The 12,599-nt window shown below is 35.5% G+C and overlaps 1 protein-coding gene across 2 annotated transcripts; it reads right to left on the bottom strand.

Annotated features, from left to right (window-relative positions):
• Positions 1 to 7,090: 7,090 nt before the first annotated feature.
• LOC141647778 (putative galacturonosyltransferase 10) lies at positions 7,091 to 12,228 on the bottom strand. 2 transcript variants are annotated; one of them, XM_074456104.1, is made up of 2 exons: positions 11,647 to 12,228; positions 7,091 to 8,899 (listed from the first exon to the last, which is right to left on the bottom strand). In XM_074456104.1, exons 1-2 carry the CDS (start codon positions 11,797 to 11,799, stop codon positions 7,448 to 7,450), a joined length of 1,605 nt encoding a protein of 534 aa, XP_074312205.1. In that variant the 5' UTR covers positions 11,800 to 12,228; the 3' UTR covers positions 7,091 to 7,447. The 2 variants fall into 2 exon arrangements, with proteins under 2 accessions (XP_074312205.1, XP_074312206.1); XM_074456105.1 differs by having other exon boundaries at positions 11,190 to 11,972.
• Positions 12,229 to 12,599: the final 371 nt, after the last annotated feature.

Below are 12,599 nucleotides of genomic sequence, written 5' to 3'. Positions count from 1 at the left end.
AAGCAAATTTGTATACTTGTGTAAATGAGATAAGCGCAAGAAAGAATAATTGTATACCTATATAGATAGTGTACACGAATAGATGAGATCTATGGTCTAAAATAGATGAAATCTACATGACAAAAGAGACCAAGTGAAGTAATCAAAAGAATATGTTCTCAAGATAACTACACGAGGAGACCAAAAGAAAGTTTTGGAAGAAGAATGACTAATGTAAAGTCTTAACAAGAGATTTGGCTAGTTTATGAGCGACTTTTGACCAATAGTTTCAATATTGATATTTACTTAAGAGCCTAAATGAAACAAGTTGCATCCTCGAAAATAAATGAGATTTATGACTAAAAGTTGCAAAGAATGATATGCCGATATCCACAAGAGCTAAGTTAAGTATTAAACACGCTAGTGTCATTACTTAACCTCATTATGAAAATGAAATGGTTAAACCTCCTTTCGAAAAGGGTATTTTGAGAAGGACGTGTATTAAATGTAATTCACATTTAAATAATGACATTGCTACGCATCATTATAAAATGAATGGATTAGAGATTAAAAATCTCTTTCCATAAGTTTAAGATTGAAACCTTTTCAAAATAGGTATTTTGAAAGGATATGCTGGGAACATATATGGTTTTATCTTAATAACTTGGCAAAGCAATATATATTTCAATTCTTGAAATGTTTCGATTGAGTGGTCAATTGCGAAACATGTGGAATTAAGTGGGAGTTGGAAATTATCATGTGAAGACATGGAATTTAGTGGGAGCAATCATCTTGAAAAAATTTTGTAACTCATTACTCATTGAGAATGACGAGCCAATACTATCTTTTACAAAGATATATTTGAGTTTTCAATTCTGGATGAAAATGGATTATGATGAATCCAATCACATCATGAGATGTTGGACACATCGAATCAACGAGAAACGTAGGTTATTCATGTCAATGAAAATAGAATTGCCATTAGCAGTCATGGTCGTTCATGGAACCTAAGAATGGTTGATCACATGATTATTAATTACTAATGTTTCCGCCATTAGAATAATCATACATATGTCCAATAATGAATCATATGCATAAGAGCATGATGATTCATTGGCAAGCCATAGAAGAATCGTCATGAATTCTCGAGGAGAACTAATGAGCGATTCCAGTGATGGACAGAACACTCTGTTATGTGACAAGAGGTTGCACATATTGAAGTTCGATCACACGTAAGGATTTATGAAAATCCTAAGCTATTCAAGCTAAAAGGAGAAATAAGAAGCTTGGAAAGATACTTGGTTATAGTAAGAAGTTACTCAAAACTAATATTTTCTAATATGCTAGGACTTATGAGAAGTGCTAGGCTAATCATCTTGATAATTGTTGCAAGACTCTACAAAACGTATACCTAGTGCATTGTGAGTGGGTAGAACACTTTACCAGTGCAAGTTACATCATCCACCACAAATTCGTCGGTTATGTGATAAACAACCAGAAAGTTCTTTCAAAATAAAGAACCCAAACCTAGGTTGAGAACCTATATGTGTACTTGTTAAGGTTCATGCTATAAAAGATAACATGAATATAAAGGAAAATGCAATTAAAGAAGTTTGAACACATGGACACATGGTATGTTAAACTCCTATTGCAATCGACTAGTGTTTACACACTTACGATATACATCACAAGGTTGTAATATGACATTGACTACCCGAAGGTGATGTAGACATTCGTCGTTTGAGTTATTATTAACTCACCTTATACCTTGTTACATCCAAACGGGTTGTAGAGACAATTGAACCCCGTTAAAGTGAACACGGATTAGCATTGTATTCGCCCATAGTTACTTAGATGAGGTGACGTCTCGAAGTGACTAGAGTGTGATGCGATTGATGGCAAGTTCAAGTGCCATGAAGTCATGTGTGATGACTAGTCGATCACATAGGCAGACTGTTAGGAACACTTTGTCGGGCATTATGACAGCTTATAGAGTTCTGGCAAATTTATATTGCCTGGTCGTGGCGAGAGCTACTATAGTATTCTAATGAGTCGACTCTTTTGACTAAAGACTGTTTGCCTAAGATGGCACAGTTTCAGATTAACTTTGATTTGTGTTACTACGACCTTCGTAAATGGGGTCAAATGGGCATATTTTGGGTTATGATGGCTGTGGCTAGTCGAAGGGAATAAGTGCGATAGGAATTGTCCACCCCTAGACAGGGTTATAACAATATCTCAAGGCCACTCGAGGAGTAATGAACTGGAAATGCGTGGCCACGCTCGGAAGGTATCCATCGTGGATGATTCCGGTCAATCAGTTGTTCTCCAAATCGAGGAAACCACTCTCGATATGATCACTTGCAAGTACGACCTGAAAGACACCTTACATTGAGTGGGAGATAGTAATAGGACAAGAGAATTGATGACGCACACTTGTCGAGGACAAGTGGGAGATTGTTGGAATATGTGTCCTCCGACAATAATGCGATCATAACTGTCGATCATGATGATCACATGTTTAAGTCTCATTTTAAGAATACAATTGGGAAGTAATATTTTACTGTCAACTGGTCCACACATATCGGTAATGATTGGCTGACTAGAGTTTGACATTACTGTCGTGCGACGGTGGTGATCAGTTGATCCCCTTAGGTCATACCTAAAGGGTAACACTCTTAATTGATTATTTAATTGATCGTATGACGATACGGGTTGATTAAATTACTTAAAATTGACGGACGATTTTGGAAGTAATATTTACGTATCTCATTATAATTTGATTAAATAAGATACGGTCTAAGTGATCGAATTGTTTTATTACTTAGATGAAATTATTGTTTACAGAAACAATTGAATTTGAATGAATAATTTATTATAAATACAAGATGTTGTGATTTATAATTGGTAAATCATTTTGGTACAAGTAATTATGAATTACTAAGTCGATTTTGTACATGACGTATTTTTATTAATGCGTTGATTTTTAATATGCATGTTAAAAATGCATAACAATTTTACATGACTTGTGACATGTGACAAATTGACAAATTGACAAAGATAAAATGGAATTCATTTTATCTTAAATGGACCGAAATAGAGGGTGTATTAGGCTAAATATTGTGTTGATTAATTTTAAGTGGAAAGCATAATCATTTACCTAATTGCTAGCCATGCAAACCTAGTTGTTTTTGTGAAGAGCACCTTGATCATGCATTGGCCAACACCACCCCACCCTACCCGGTTTTCCTTGTAGAAAAGACCAAAGGGTTTTCTCTATAATTTAACCTAATATACTACATCATTAGTTAGTGTATTATTCATTCTTACATCATCTAAAATATAGAGTTTTAGAGAGATAAAATTACTTCTTCTTCTTCTCCCTTCTCTTAACCGAAAATTAAGAGACCAAAATCAATTTTTTTTGGGTCAATTTTATTTAGATTAATATTGTTCTAGTATTAATAATATTAATCTTATTAAGGGGTTACTTTGGGTATTCATCTTTGGGAGAGATTCTACTCTTGAATTTTTGTTCATCCATATTAGGAGAGCTCAAGAACAAGTGAGTAGGAGAACTCATTTGTGCCCAAATATCCAACTTCTCAATGTAATGAAAACGATTTCTTATTTATCTTTATTCATATTTGCATGCATAAGATCTAAATTAATTTTATGACTAAATTAAATTGAAACATATATGAATATGTCGAAATAATGAGATATAGATTTCTAACACTTCATCCTCCTCATCACTTGAGAGAGCATTAAGAGCGAGTTCTTTCCCTTTAGAGCTTTCACTAGAGCGCTTCATGAGAGTTAACTCATGAGCCATAAGTGAGCCCATAAGTTCATCAAGGGTGAGCACTGAAAGTTTTTTAGCTTCCTCAATAGCCGTAACTTTCGGTTGCCACTTTTCAGTTAGGCTACGGAGAATTTTACGGACTAAATCCTCGGATTGAAAACTTCTACCTAAACTCTTAAGGTCATTGACAATACTAGAAAATCGTGATGACAAACTATTAATTGACTAATCTCTTTCCATATTGAACATCTCATACTGTTGCATAAGAAGATCAATACGATATTTTTTTACTTGTGACGTTCCCTCATAAACAAGGTTTAGGGTGTCCCAAATCTCTTTGGCCGAAGCACATCCAGATATACGATTAATCTCTTGGTCACCTATCCCATATTGAAGAATGGACATGGCCTTAGAGTTTTTCTCGATTTTCTTATAATCGGCCTCAACATACTTATCCTCACTTTTCAAGGTACTAGTGCCATCAGCATTAGTCACTTCGATTTTGAGGAGACCCTTTTGAATGATCAACCAACATTCATAGTCCGCACTTTTAACATAGTGCTCCATACGATGTTTCCACCAAGCATAGTTTTCTCCCTTGAAAATGGGATACTTAGTGTGTTTTGAATCGTCCATAACTATAGGATCAACTCTTTGGATTTAACCAATATCAGGAGCACGAGACTCTGATACCAATTGAAGAGTTAGGAACGATAAACACCTAAGAGAGGGAGGAGGTGAATTACGTGTACCTTTTAAAACATTTATCCTTAACTTAGTTAATTGATTAACTTAAGTAAAGAATATTGAAGTACTAGACTTGAGAAACTTAATTGAATGTAAGTTCACAAGAAGGTACAGCAGTTTTATGTCACAGTATAGGTGACTGTGACACAGAACTTGACTAGGTACAAGCGAGAAATAACAAAGTGAAAGAATATAAAAGTAAATGAACAAACAAACGACATCTTTAAAAATTGGTTCAGCCTCTACTCCGAGTTCTACGTCCAACCGTTATTTTATTGCTTGTTTAAAAATTTACTCAAACTTACTAAACCCCTTATAATGAAAATAATTCGTCAACCTACTCCGGTTGCACTCAATCTTAAAGCTACTCCGCTTCAAGAGTTTATTTGTTCTATCTCAAGGTGTTACAGAATCTTGAATCTCAAGAGTTCACTAAATGAACATGGAGATCACAATTAAAATCTAACACGAGAATCATGGAACAAACTCATTATGTCACAGTACAGCGAACTGATACTTGGAGGTTTACAGCTTTTTCGAAAACAAATGAAGACTTTAAAAATCAGAAAAACGTTTTGCATACACTTGAAGAACAAAGCTTTAAATGCACAAATGATTTGCAATGTTTTACAATAAATGCTTTGGAAAGTCTTAAGAAATAAATGAGACTAAGACACTCTATTTATAGTGGATTTGATCTCAAGTAAGTACAACTTAGGAAAATTAAATCCAATATAAAATTAGTAGCTTTGAGTGATGGTAAGTGTTAGACTATAGGCTTGAGGCTTAAGTTATTGAAGAAATCAGAAAACTTAAGCTAATACACTCAACATATGACCTTTTACAAAAATGGCAAAAAACTTTTCTAACTTTAAAAGTTTGACAAGTCCAACTTACCATTTATGCAAAAGGTGTTTGCACAAATCTAGAGGTTTATTCAAGTGGATTTGTGACTCAAAAAATTTCAGATTTGTTTTCAAGCTTTTGAAGATTCAAATGCTAAGGTTTGAAATTTGCAAAGTTTTAACACTTAAAACATTTCGTTGAAAACGTCCTCTATACGGTAGTATCAGAAACCACAGTACAACGTATTGTTGCATGGTTTTGCCATAACTAGACTTGGATGAGAATGTTACACTTATTCTTACATTTTTCGACTAAGGCTGGGATAATATCATTGTCTTGACTTTCTTGATTATCTTAATCATCTTGAGTCATCGTTGAAAGTCCATTTGATTGCTTCAATCACTAATCATTTTCAACTAAAAGCAAACAATCAAATAACAAGGGGACTTGGCATCCTCAACTCAATGTGTTCTAACACAAGCTGCTCTAGTAAATCGAATATTATATACCCAAGGTTATTACGTATTGAAAATGGAAGTATATGATTTCGGATAATGCAAATTAAAAAAAATGAGTCGGTTTTGATTTATTCAACAAATTCGATACCCAATAAATAATAAGTCCTATATGGGCTTCATGCCTCCATGGGATATCAGAGTATGTTACAATCTTGCTCCTTATAAAAAAAAAGTCTGACGCAAAGGAAGAAATATCCTTCTGTCAATAGTTAATCTAGGGATGGTGGACATAATGTTTCAAAGGGTTGTTGCCTGTCAAACTGACAATGTGATCTCAACTAAGAAACATGACTGATTATTGAGGCAAACATGGGAAGCACTACTAACGTTTCATTGGGTTGGTTTTTTTTTTCTATTTGAGTTTATGTATAATTTTTTTTATTTGTAGCTTTTAAAATTTCTGAGTTATATTTACATCATACTCGTAATTAAAATCTAATTGCACTTAGAATATTTTTTCTTTTTAGTTGCATCATAAGTTTTTGAGTTCAATATTTATGTAACTGAACTCATAAACTTTATACTGTGTATAAAGTTTACACTTAAGCTCATAAATTTTATTATAAAGATAAAAAATTATACCACAAGTTGTAATACAGTTGGTAGCATAGTCTACTTATTGGTTTGAAATGCCTATATAGGCCTTGCTCTTTTGTTCTTTTCTATTAAAAGAAGTTGAACTAAACTAAAACTGTACCCTATTCGATTATACAATAAAATAAGCAAAAACATTGCAGCACCAAATAGATTCTACAACTTTTTTTAATAATAAAAAGGCGAAGTTACTAAATCATAAAATCAAGGTTAGAAAGCTTTTGGGTAAAACTTAAAATGGACAGAAGGGATTGTTGATCCCTCAAAAATGCACAATTACACATGCAAGACACGAGTGCTAAAAAGTAGGCACGACTCCGGTTTGAAAAAGTGTTCGTTTTGAAAACCAGGTACCGGAACAGAATTGGAAAACCGGTTTGTATACCCGGTTATGCTCACCCTTACCTAATGACACCGAGCCTCATATATGAAATTTCATCATAAGAACAATTCCAATGCTTACATATTTTCTCATTTATTTATAGGATTACGAATTAATTTCACGTATAAAACCATCTCATATATGGAGCATATGTTAAATACCGTCGGGAAAGACTGACTAAAAAGACAAGGATGTGTAAGTTTCGTGTCAGTAAGGGTACTTAAAAACAGCGTAGAGTTTCTTCTCTTAATTCCTCGAAAACAAGCTATTCGGATCCTCTCAAGTGCCAACTGCTTTTAAAAATCTGGACAGCAAATATCAGTTTCTAAACAAAAATAAACAATGCATACAGTGAATTTGAGGAGAGACAACGCCCGAAAGAGGTAATTATGTTAGGAACTGAGCTTCTTAGATGCAGCTCTCCGTGCAAAAAATTGATTTACTACTCAATACTACACAAACAGTAGAACAAACAACCGGTGCTTCTACCATCACTTCACCTGGCTATGTGCCTATGTCAATGAGTCTACCAACCATCTCTTTACAAAACTTCAATTCCCTTTCCACTTCCACAGATCAGTGAACATTACAATGTTGCAAAATCGGATGACCATAATTGACATATTTATCCCATAATGGTTTGTATTTCTCAATGCCAATCTTCAACCACGGTTTTGAATTCCCGTTATAGTGCAACACAGCCCCTTTCGCTATCACCTTAGGGTCTACATTTGTGTATCCCAAACCCAAGATATGCCATGAAGGATCTAATGCCTCAGTCAAACCATAAAAAGTCAACAGTCCAGGTGGAAGAGTCCCCAGTTTCCACAATGTTCGGTCCATGTTCTTTTCCTGCCAGTAGTGGTAGATGCCCGTGACGTTCCTTTTTCTCCATTCAACCAGGTCAAAGACATTCATTCCAAAAGCCCACCCACACGCATCTGGATCAAAATGTGATCGTATAAGCGGGTGGGAATAGTTCAAGTACTTGTGATATCTATGGAATGTTTCCATGCATGTCTCGACGGCGCCATTGACATTGCCATTTAAGTCAATAGAGAATAGAGGAGAGAGGTCTTTCTGAACCACAACATCATCGTCGAGAAATATCATCTTTTTCAAAGCAGGATACACTTCTGGGATATAAAACCTGAGATGGTTCAACATGGAGAGGTACTTGGGGTTTCGAAATTTTATTGGTGTCTTGCTGCCATCATTGTTGCCAGAGAAATAGTAGTTTTTAGTGTCGGAATCTTGTAGCTGCTTAAGCACCGGAACATATGAAGCATTAAGCCAACTGAAATCTTCAATTTTTTGGACATCAATTGTTACTCCACGGAAGTCGTTCATCGAAAACCAGGCCTTCATAGGTGCATAGTTAACCTCATCGGTTACAAGATGGAATACAACGTTTTCTGGATGTTCAGAATTCATGGCCGTGGAGTTCACAACCACCGAAGTCGCGAGAATGTTGTCAGAAAACACACAAAAATGATTAAGATTACTGTCCTCAAGTTTCCTGGCACTAAGTTTTCTTCCAGCAACTGTTTTTTCAGCGCTTGGATTTCTAAACCACTCAGTTGCCAGCTTAACACCAAGACAATAGAGGCTTTTTGGGACTTCCTCAGCGGCTATCTGCCCATATTTCGAACTTTTATCTGTCAAAGTACTCGTTTGTTCTTCAAGGGAATGAATTTTGGCCTTTAATCTCATGATCATGGTCGCACTGTCGTAATGCAGTTGCTGAGCTTGGTAGAGTAGAAGTGCCATGTCCCGAATTGCAGTTTCAGATTCTCTAATTGTTAAAGGGCTTCTTCGTGTGGCAGCATTAGATAAGAGAATCTGTGAATTCCGTATTTGGGCACTTAGTTCCCAAGCAAATTGAAGATTATTGCTTTCTTTTGCTATCACAACAAGTGATTTAGCTAAAGAAATTTGATCACTAAGTTGCCTTGTTATAGATGTTGGGCTCAGCATTTCCTCCGTGACATTAAGGCCTTCTGGGATTCTATCATGGTTATAAGACCTCTGCAAATAAAATAAAAAAAGCATACAGTAAAAACCCAAAGAAGTAGAAATGCTTAAATGCTAGAACCGTATAAATTGAAGAAGGGTTTTTTGTCAAACACAACCTTTAAAAAAAAAAATTCTTCCAAACACCACCTTTAAAAAAAAAGTTTGTAAAACACAACCTTTAATAAAAATTTTGTTGTCAAACACGACTTTTTGGCCGAAAGACTAACATTTTGTAATGGGGTAACTTTCAGTCGATGTTTGAGATAGCAAACGATGTCGGTTTGAGACGTTTTTGGACTCGTTGGAAAGGTGGAAATACAAGCTTTCCAGGGGTTATCAATACGATGGTCAAAGGCGGCCTTATGTGGGGTCTATTGATGTGTAAAGTAAGGCTGGTCGGAGAGATTAGCGGGTGGTCGGGGATTTTTAGTGGGTCTTTTAAAGAGGTTATGATGCTTTGTTTGGTCTGAAAATTGGTATGTAGGTAGCGGGGAGTGTAAGGTAGGCTGTAGTTGTGTTGTTTTTTGTGGTTGTTTGTTGTAAGTGCTGGTTTGAGGTGAGTGAATTGACCCACAAAAAAAGAAATCCTACTTTGACATTCTTTTGAATGTTTTTTACTTTCAAATTAACTCCCCTCGAACCACCACTTGTAACCAACAACCACCACAAACAACACAACTAAGACCTACCTTGCACTCCTCGCTACCTACATACCAAATTTCAGACCAAACAAAGCATCATAACCTCTTTAAAAGACCCACTAAAAATCCCCGACCACTCGCTAATCTCTCCGACCAGCCTTACTTAACACAACAATAGACCCCACATAAGGCCACTTTTGACCATCGTGTTGGTAACCCAAGGAAAGCTTGTATTTCCACCTTTCCAACGAGTCCAAGAACACCTGACATCGTTTGCTATCCCAAACATCAATTGAAAGTTACCCCATTGCAAAATGCTAAGTCCTTCAGCCAAAAAGTCGTGTTTGACAACAAAAAATTTATTAAAGGTTGTGTTTTACAAAAATTTTTTTTAAAGGTGGTGTTTGGAAGAATTTTTTTTTTAAAGGTTGTGTTTGACAAAAAACCCATTGAAGAACTCTGAAACATATAAAGGCTTAAATCTAATAACCAACAGAAAGTCTTGTTTGAGACGGTCTTGCAATTGAAACCAACCCAAAACCTTATCTATTCCTCGTTTAGGTTTAGTATGTAATCGTCAGTCTCGCATGTAAGACCATCTCACATGGCTGAAGTCTAATGGCCACATATTTTATAAGCCTTTCACTCATCAAATGCTAATCTTCTAACCCGAATAAAATCACACACATTTTAAAGTAGTAGTAACCCAGCAACAGAGTGATTTAATATTAGCAGAATCAGGATATTGGGTACGAAACAAAATATGGATAACAACTCTAAGTCAAACATGGTGACTCTAAGTTTGTCACTACATGAAGTAAAGAAATTGATTACAACACATTCCTCAGCATCAGAGCCTCTAAATTATATTATTATACATAGTGTCTATGAATTTTCAAGTTGTATAAAATGCATGATCCAGAATCCTTACGAAACCATCAACTACGCTTGCAATTCAGCAGAACATGTAAGTAAATCAAACAAAAAAAAACTGCTGACATCCTGGCAATAGAGATCTTGATGGAGAGGGAACGGAAAGTACGCACTCTGAGCACTAAATTTAAGTGTTCAGTGTTAGGTTAGTTAAGCAGTTTGCTTCTGCTATTAAATTAATTATTTAGGGAAATAAAGTTATATTTGAGTTGTTAAATATAATAATAATTTTGAGGCTAGAGTTAGATGTTACTCCGTATTTAGCTAGAAGAAATAATTATGTAAGAAAAACTTAGTACCTATACAAACATCACATTATATTCTGCAGATTTACTATCAAATTCTCTAAGAAAACTCTTTAGATCTTCTGTGAGTACGTTAGAAGGGACTGAGACATGTGCTTGAATCTTAGCTTTATCATCATGATCAAAGCCTCCTTGCACAGCTAACAATATAGACATCTAGATATGAAGTGGTGTCATTTAAAAATCACATGTCAAATTAATACTGAGTAATAGTTTTGTCTAGACCTTGTACACATTTAGCAATAGGTCACCACAAGGCACAAGGCCAATGATTTCAAAATTCAAACATTCAAATTCCCCAACACGAAACTCCGAGGGACAATACTTGCAAAAAAATTGAGATTTAGGGAGGCACGCCATTGAGTAGGCAGCACATGTTGGTTAGGATGAACAAGTTGTGCAACAATATAACAAACGTCTTACACAGTGAGTTTCCTGGGAAGTTAAGCTCATCAACCATGGAAAAACCTGGTCAATGCAGAGCAACAGGGGAATTGTCGATCATCTATGCCCAATCAAACTTGAATATCTAATCCTTGAGTGTTTGGATCGGCTGCAGTTCCCAGATTACTGCACTATGTAGAATAAAACTACTAGTTGAAGGTGATTGAAGCACTGAAATACCGACTTAGCTATCCAACATCTGACCATCTTTGGTATCAGCGAATAGGTGACATCAAACAGACTGTTAATTGTTAACTATTGGGGATCAACACACCTTCAAGGGATGGATGGTTTTCGATACTCGGAAAATATACAAGACGATGAATAACCGAGATTTGTAGTAGAGGTAGATTGGAGATGAAGAAAGAAAAGAAAAATAAAAAGAATAAAGTAAATTAGTGTGTAATACCCAGAAAAAGAAAAGAGGAGAATGTACCTTTTGCAAATCAGGTCTTAACATGCGTTGGGTATCTTTGGTAAGAAGAAGAAGGAAGAAGAAGAGTATAACGAAACCACACAAAAGCAACCATACTAGATTTGAGTAACGCCGCCTTGACTGCCGTCCAAAACTCTGATTTCTCCGCCTCATTTTTCCAAATTATAACACCACTAATTGATAAAAATGATAATGAGGAGAGTACAAATCAAGAGGATGCATACGTAGATTAGATTATTATTATTATGATGATGATGATGTAACTTGAATTACTCCATTACTCAAGACTTGAACACAGACAGATCTTTCAACTTGTGTTTTGTGGTGCTGTCTTCTGTTTATTGGTCGCTGTTAAATGATTTTGCATTTACTCGCGGAACACACTGTTTCTGCGCTACCGACTCATTAGCACGATCACTTGTACCATCATCGTCTCTTCCACAACCTCATAAACTTGAACCCCCAAACTTGGACGAGTCACAATCAGAATGCGGGTCCGGTTAAATTCTTAATACGGGTCAAATAGTTTCCATTGTGTATAATTTATACTAAGATTAATAACTTTTTAATGGATTTTTTTACATAGTACCCCTTTGTTTTTTGAGTTACTATATGCTAGTATTCCTTTAATTTTCTAATTATCAGTGGTACCGCTAACTTTTCTAAAAAACAACAAAGCGTGACCCCAAGTTTATATTCCATCAAATTCCGACTAGTTAGCCCGTTAGTTGCTGACATGGCTGCATATTTGGCAACATTAGCTTACATGGATGATGACGTGGATTTGATAAGTCCTTGTTTCCTATTTTAATTAACCTTTAACTTAACTCTTTATTTTCCAGAATTTCCACAACTGAAACCCTTCTCTCTTTATTTTCCAGAACTTTGGAATGAGTTTGAGGAACATGTGTGGTTAATAAGAGTGATAACGAAAATAAGAACCTTGACGGACT

Source organism: Silene latifolia, chromosome 3 (assembly GCF_048544455.1).
Source record: "Silene latifolia isolate original U9 population chromosome 3, ASM4854445v1, whole genome shotgun sequence".
NCBI classification, from domain to species: Eukaryota; Viridiplantae; Streptophyta; class Magnoliopsida; order Caryophyllales; family Caryophyllaceae; genus Silene; species Silene latifolia.
Note: the sequence above shows the minus strand (reverse complement) of the source record. Positions and strands in the feature narration are given on the sequence as shown.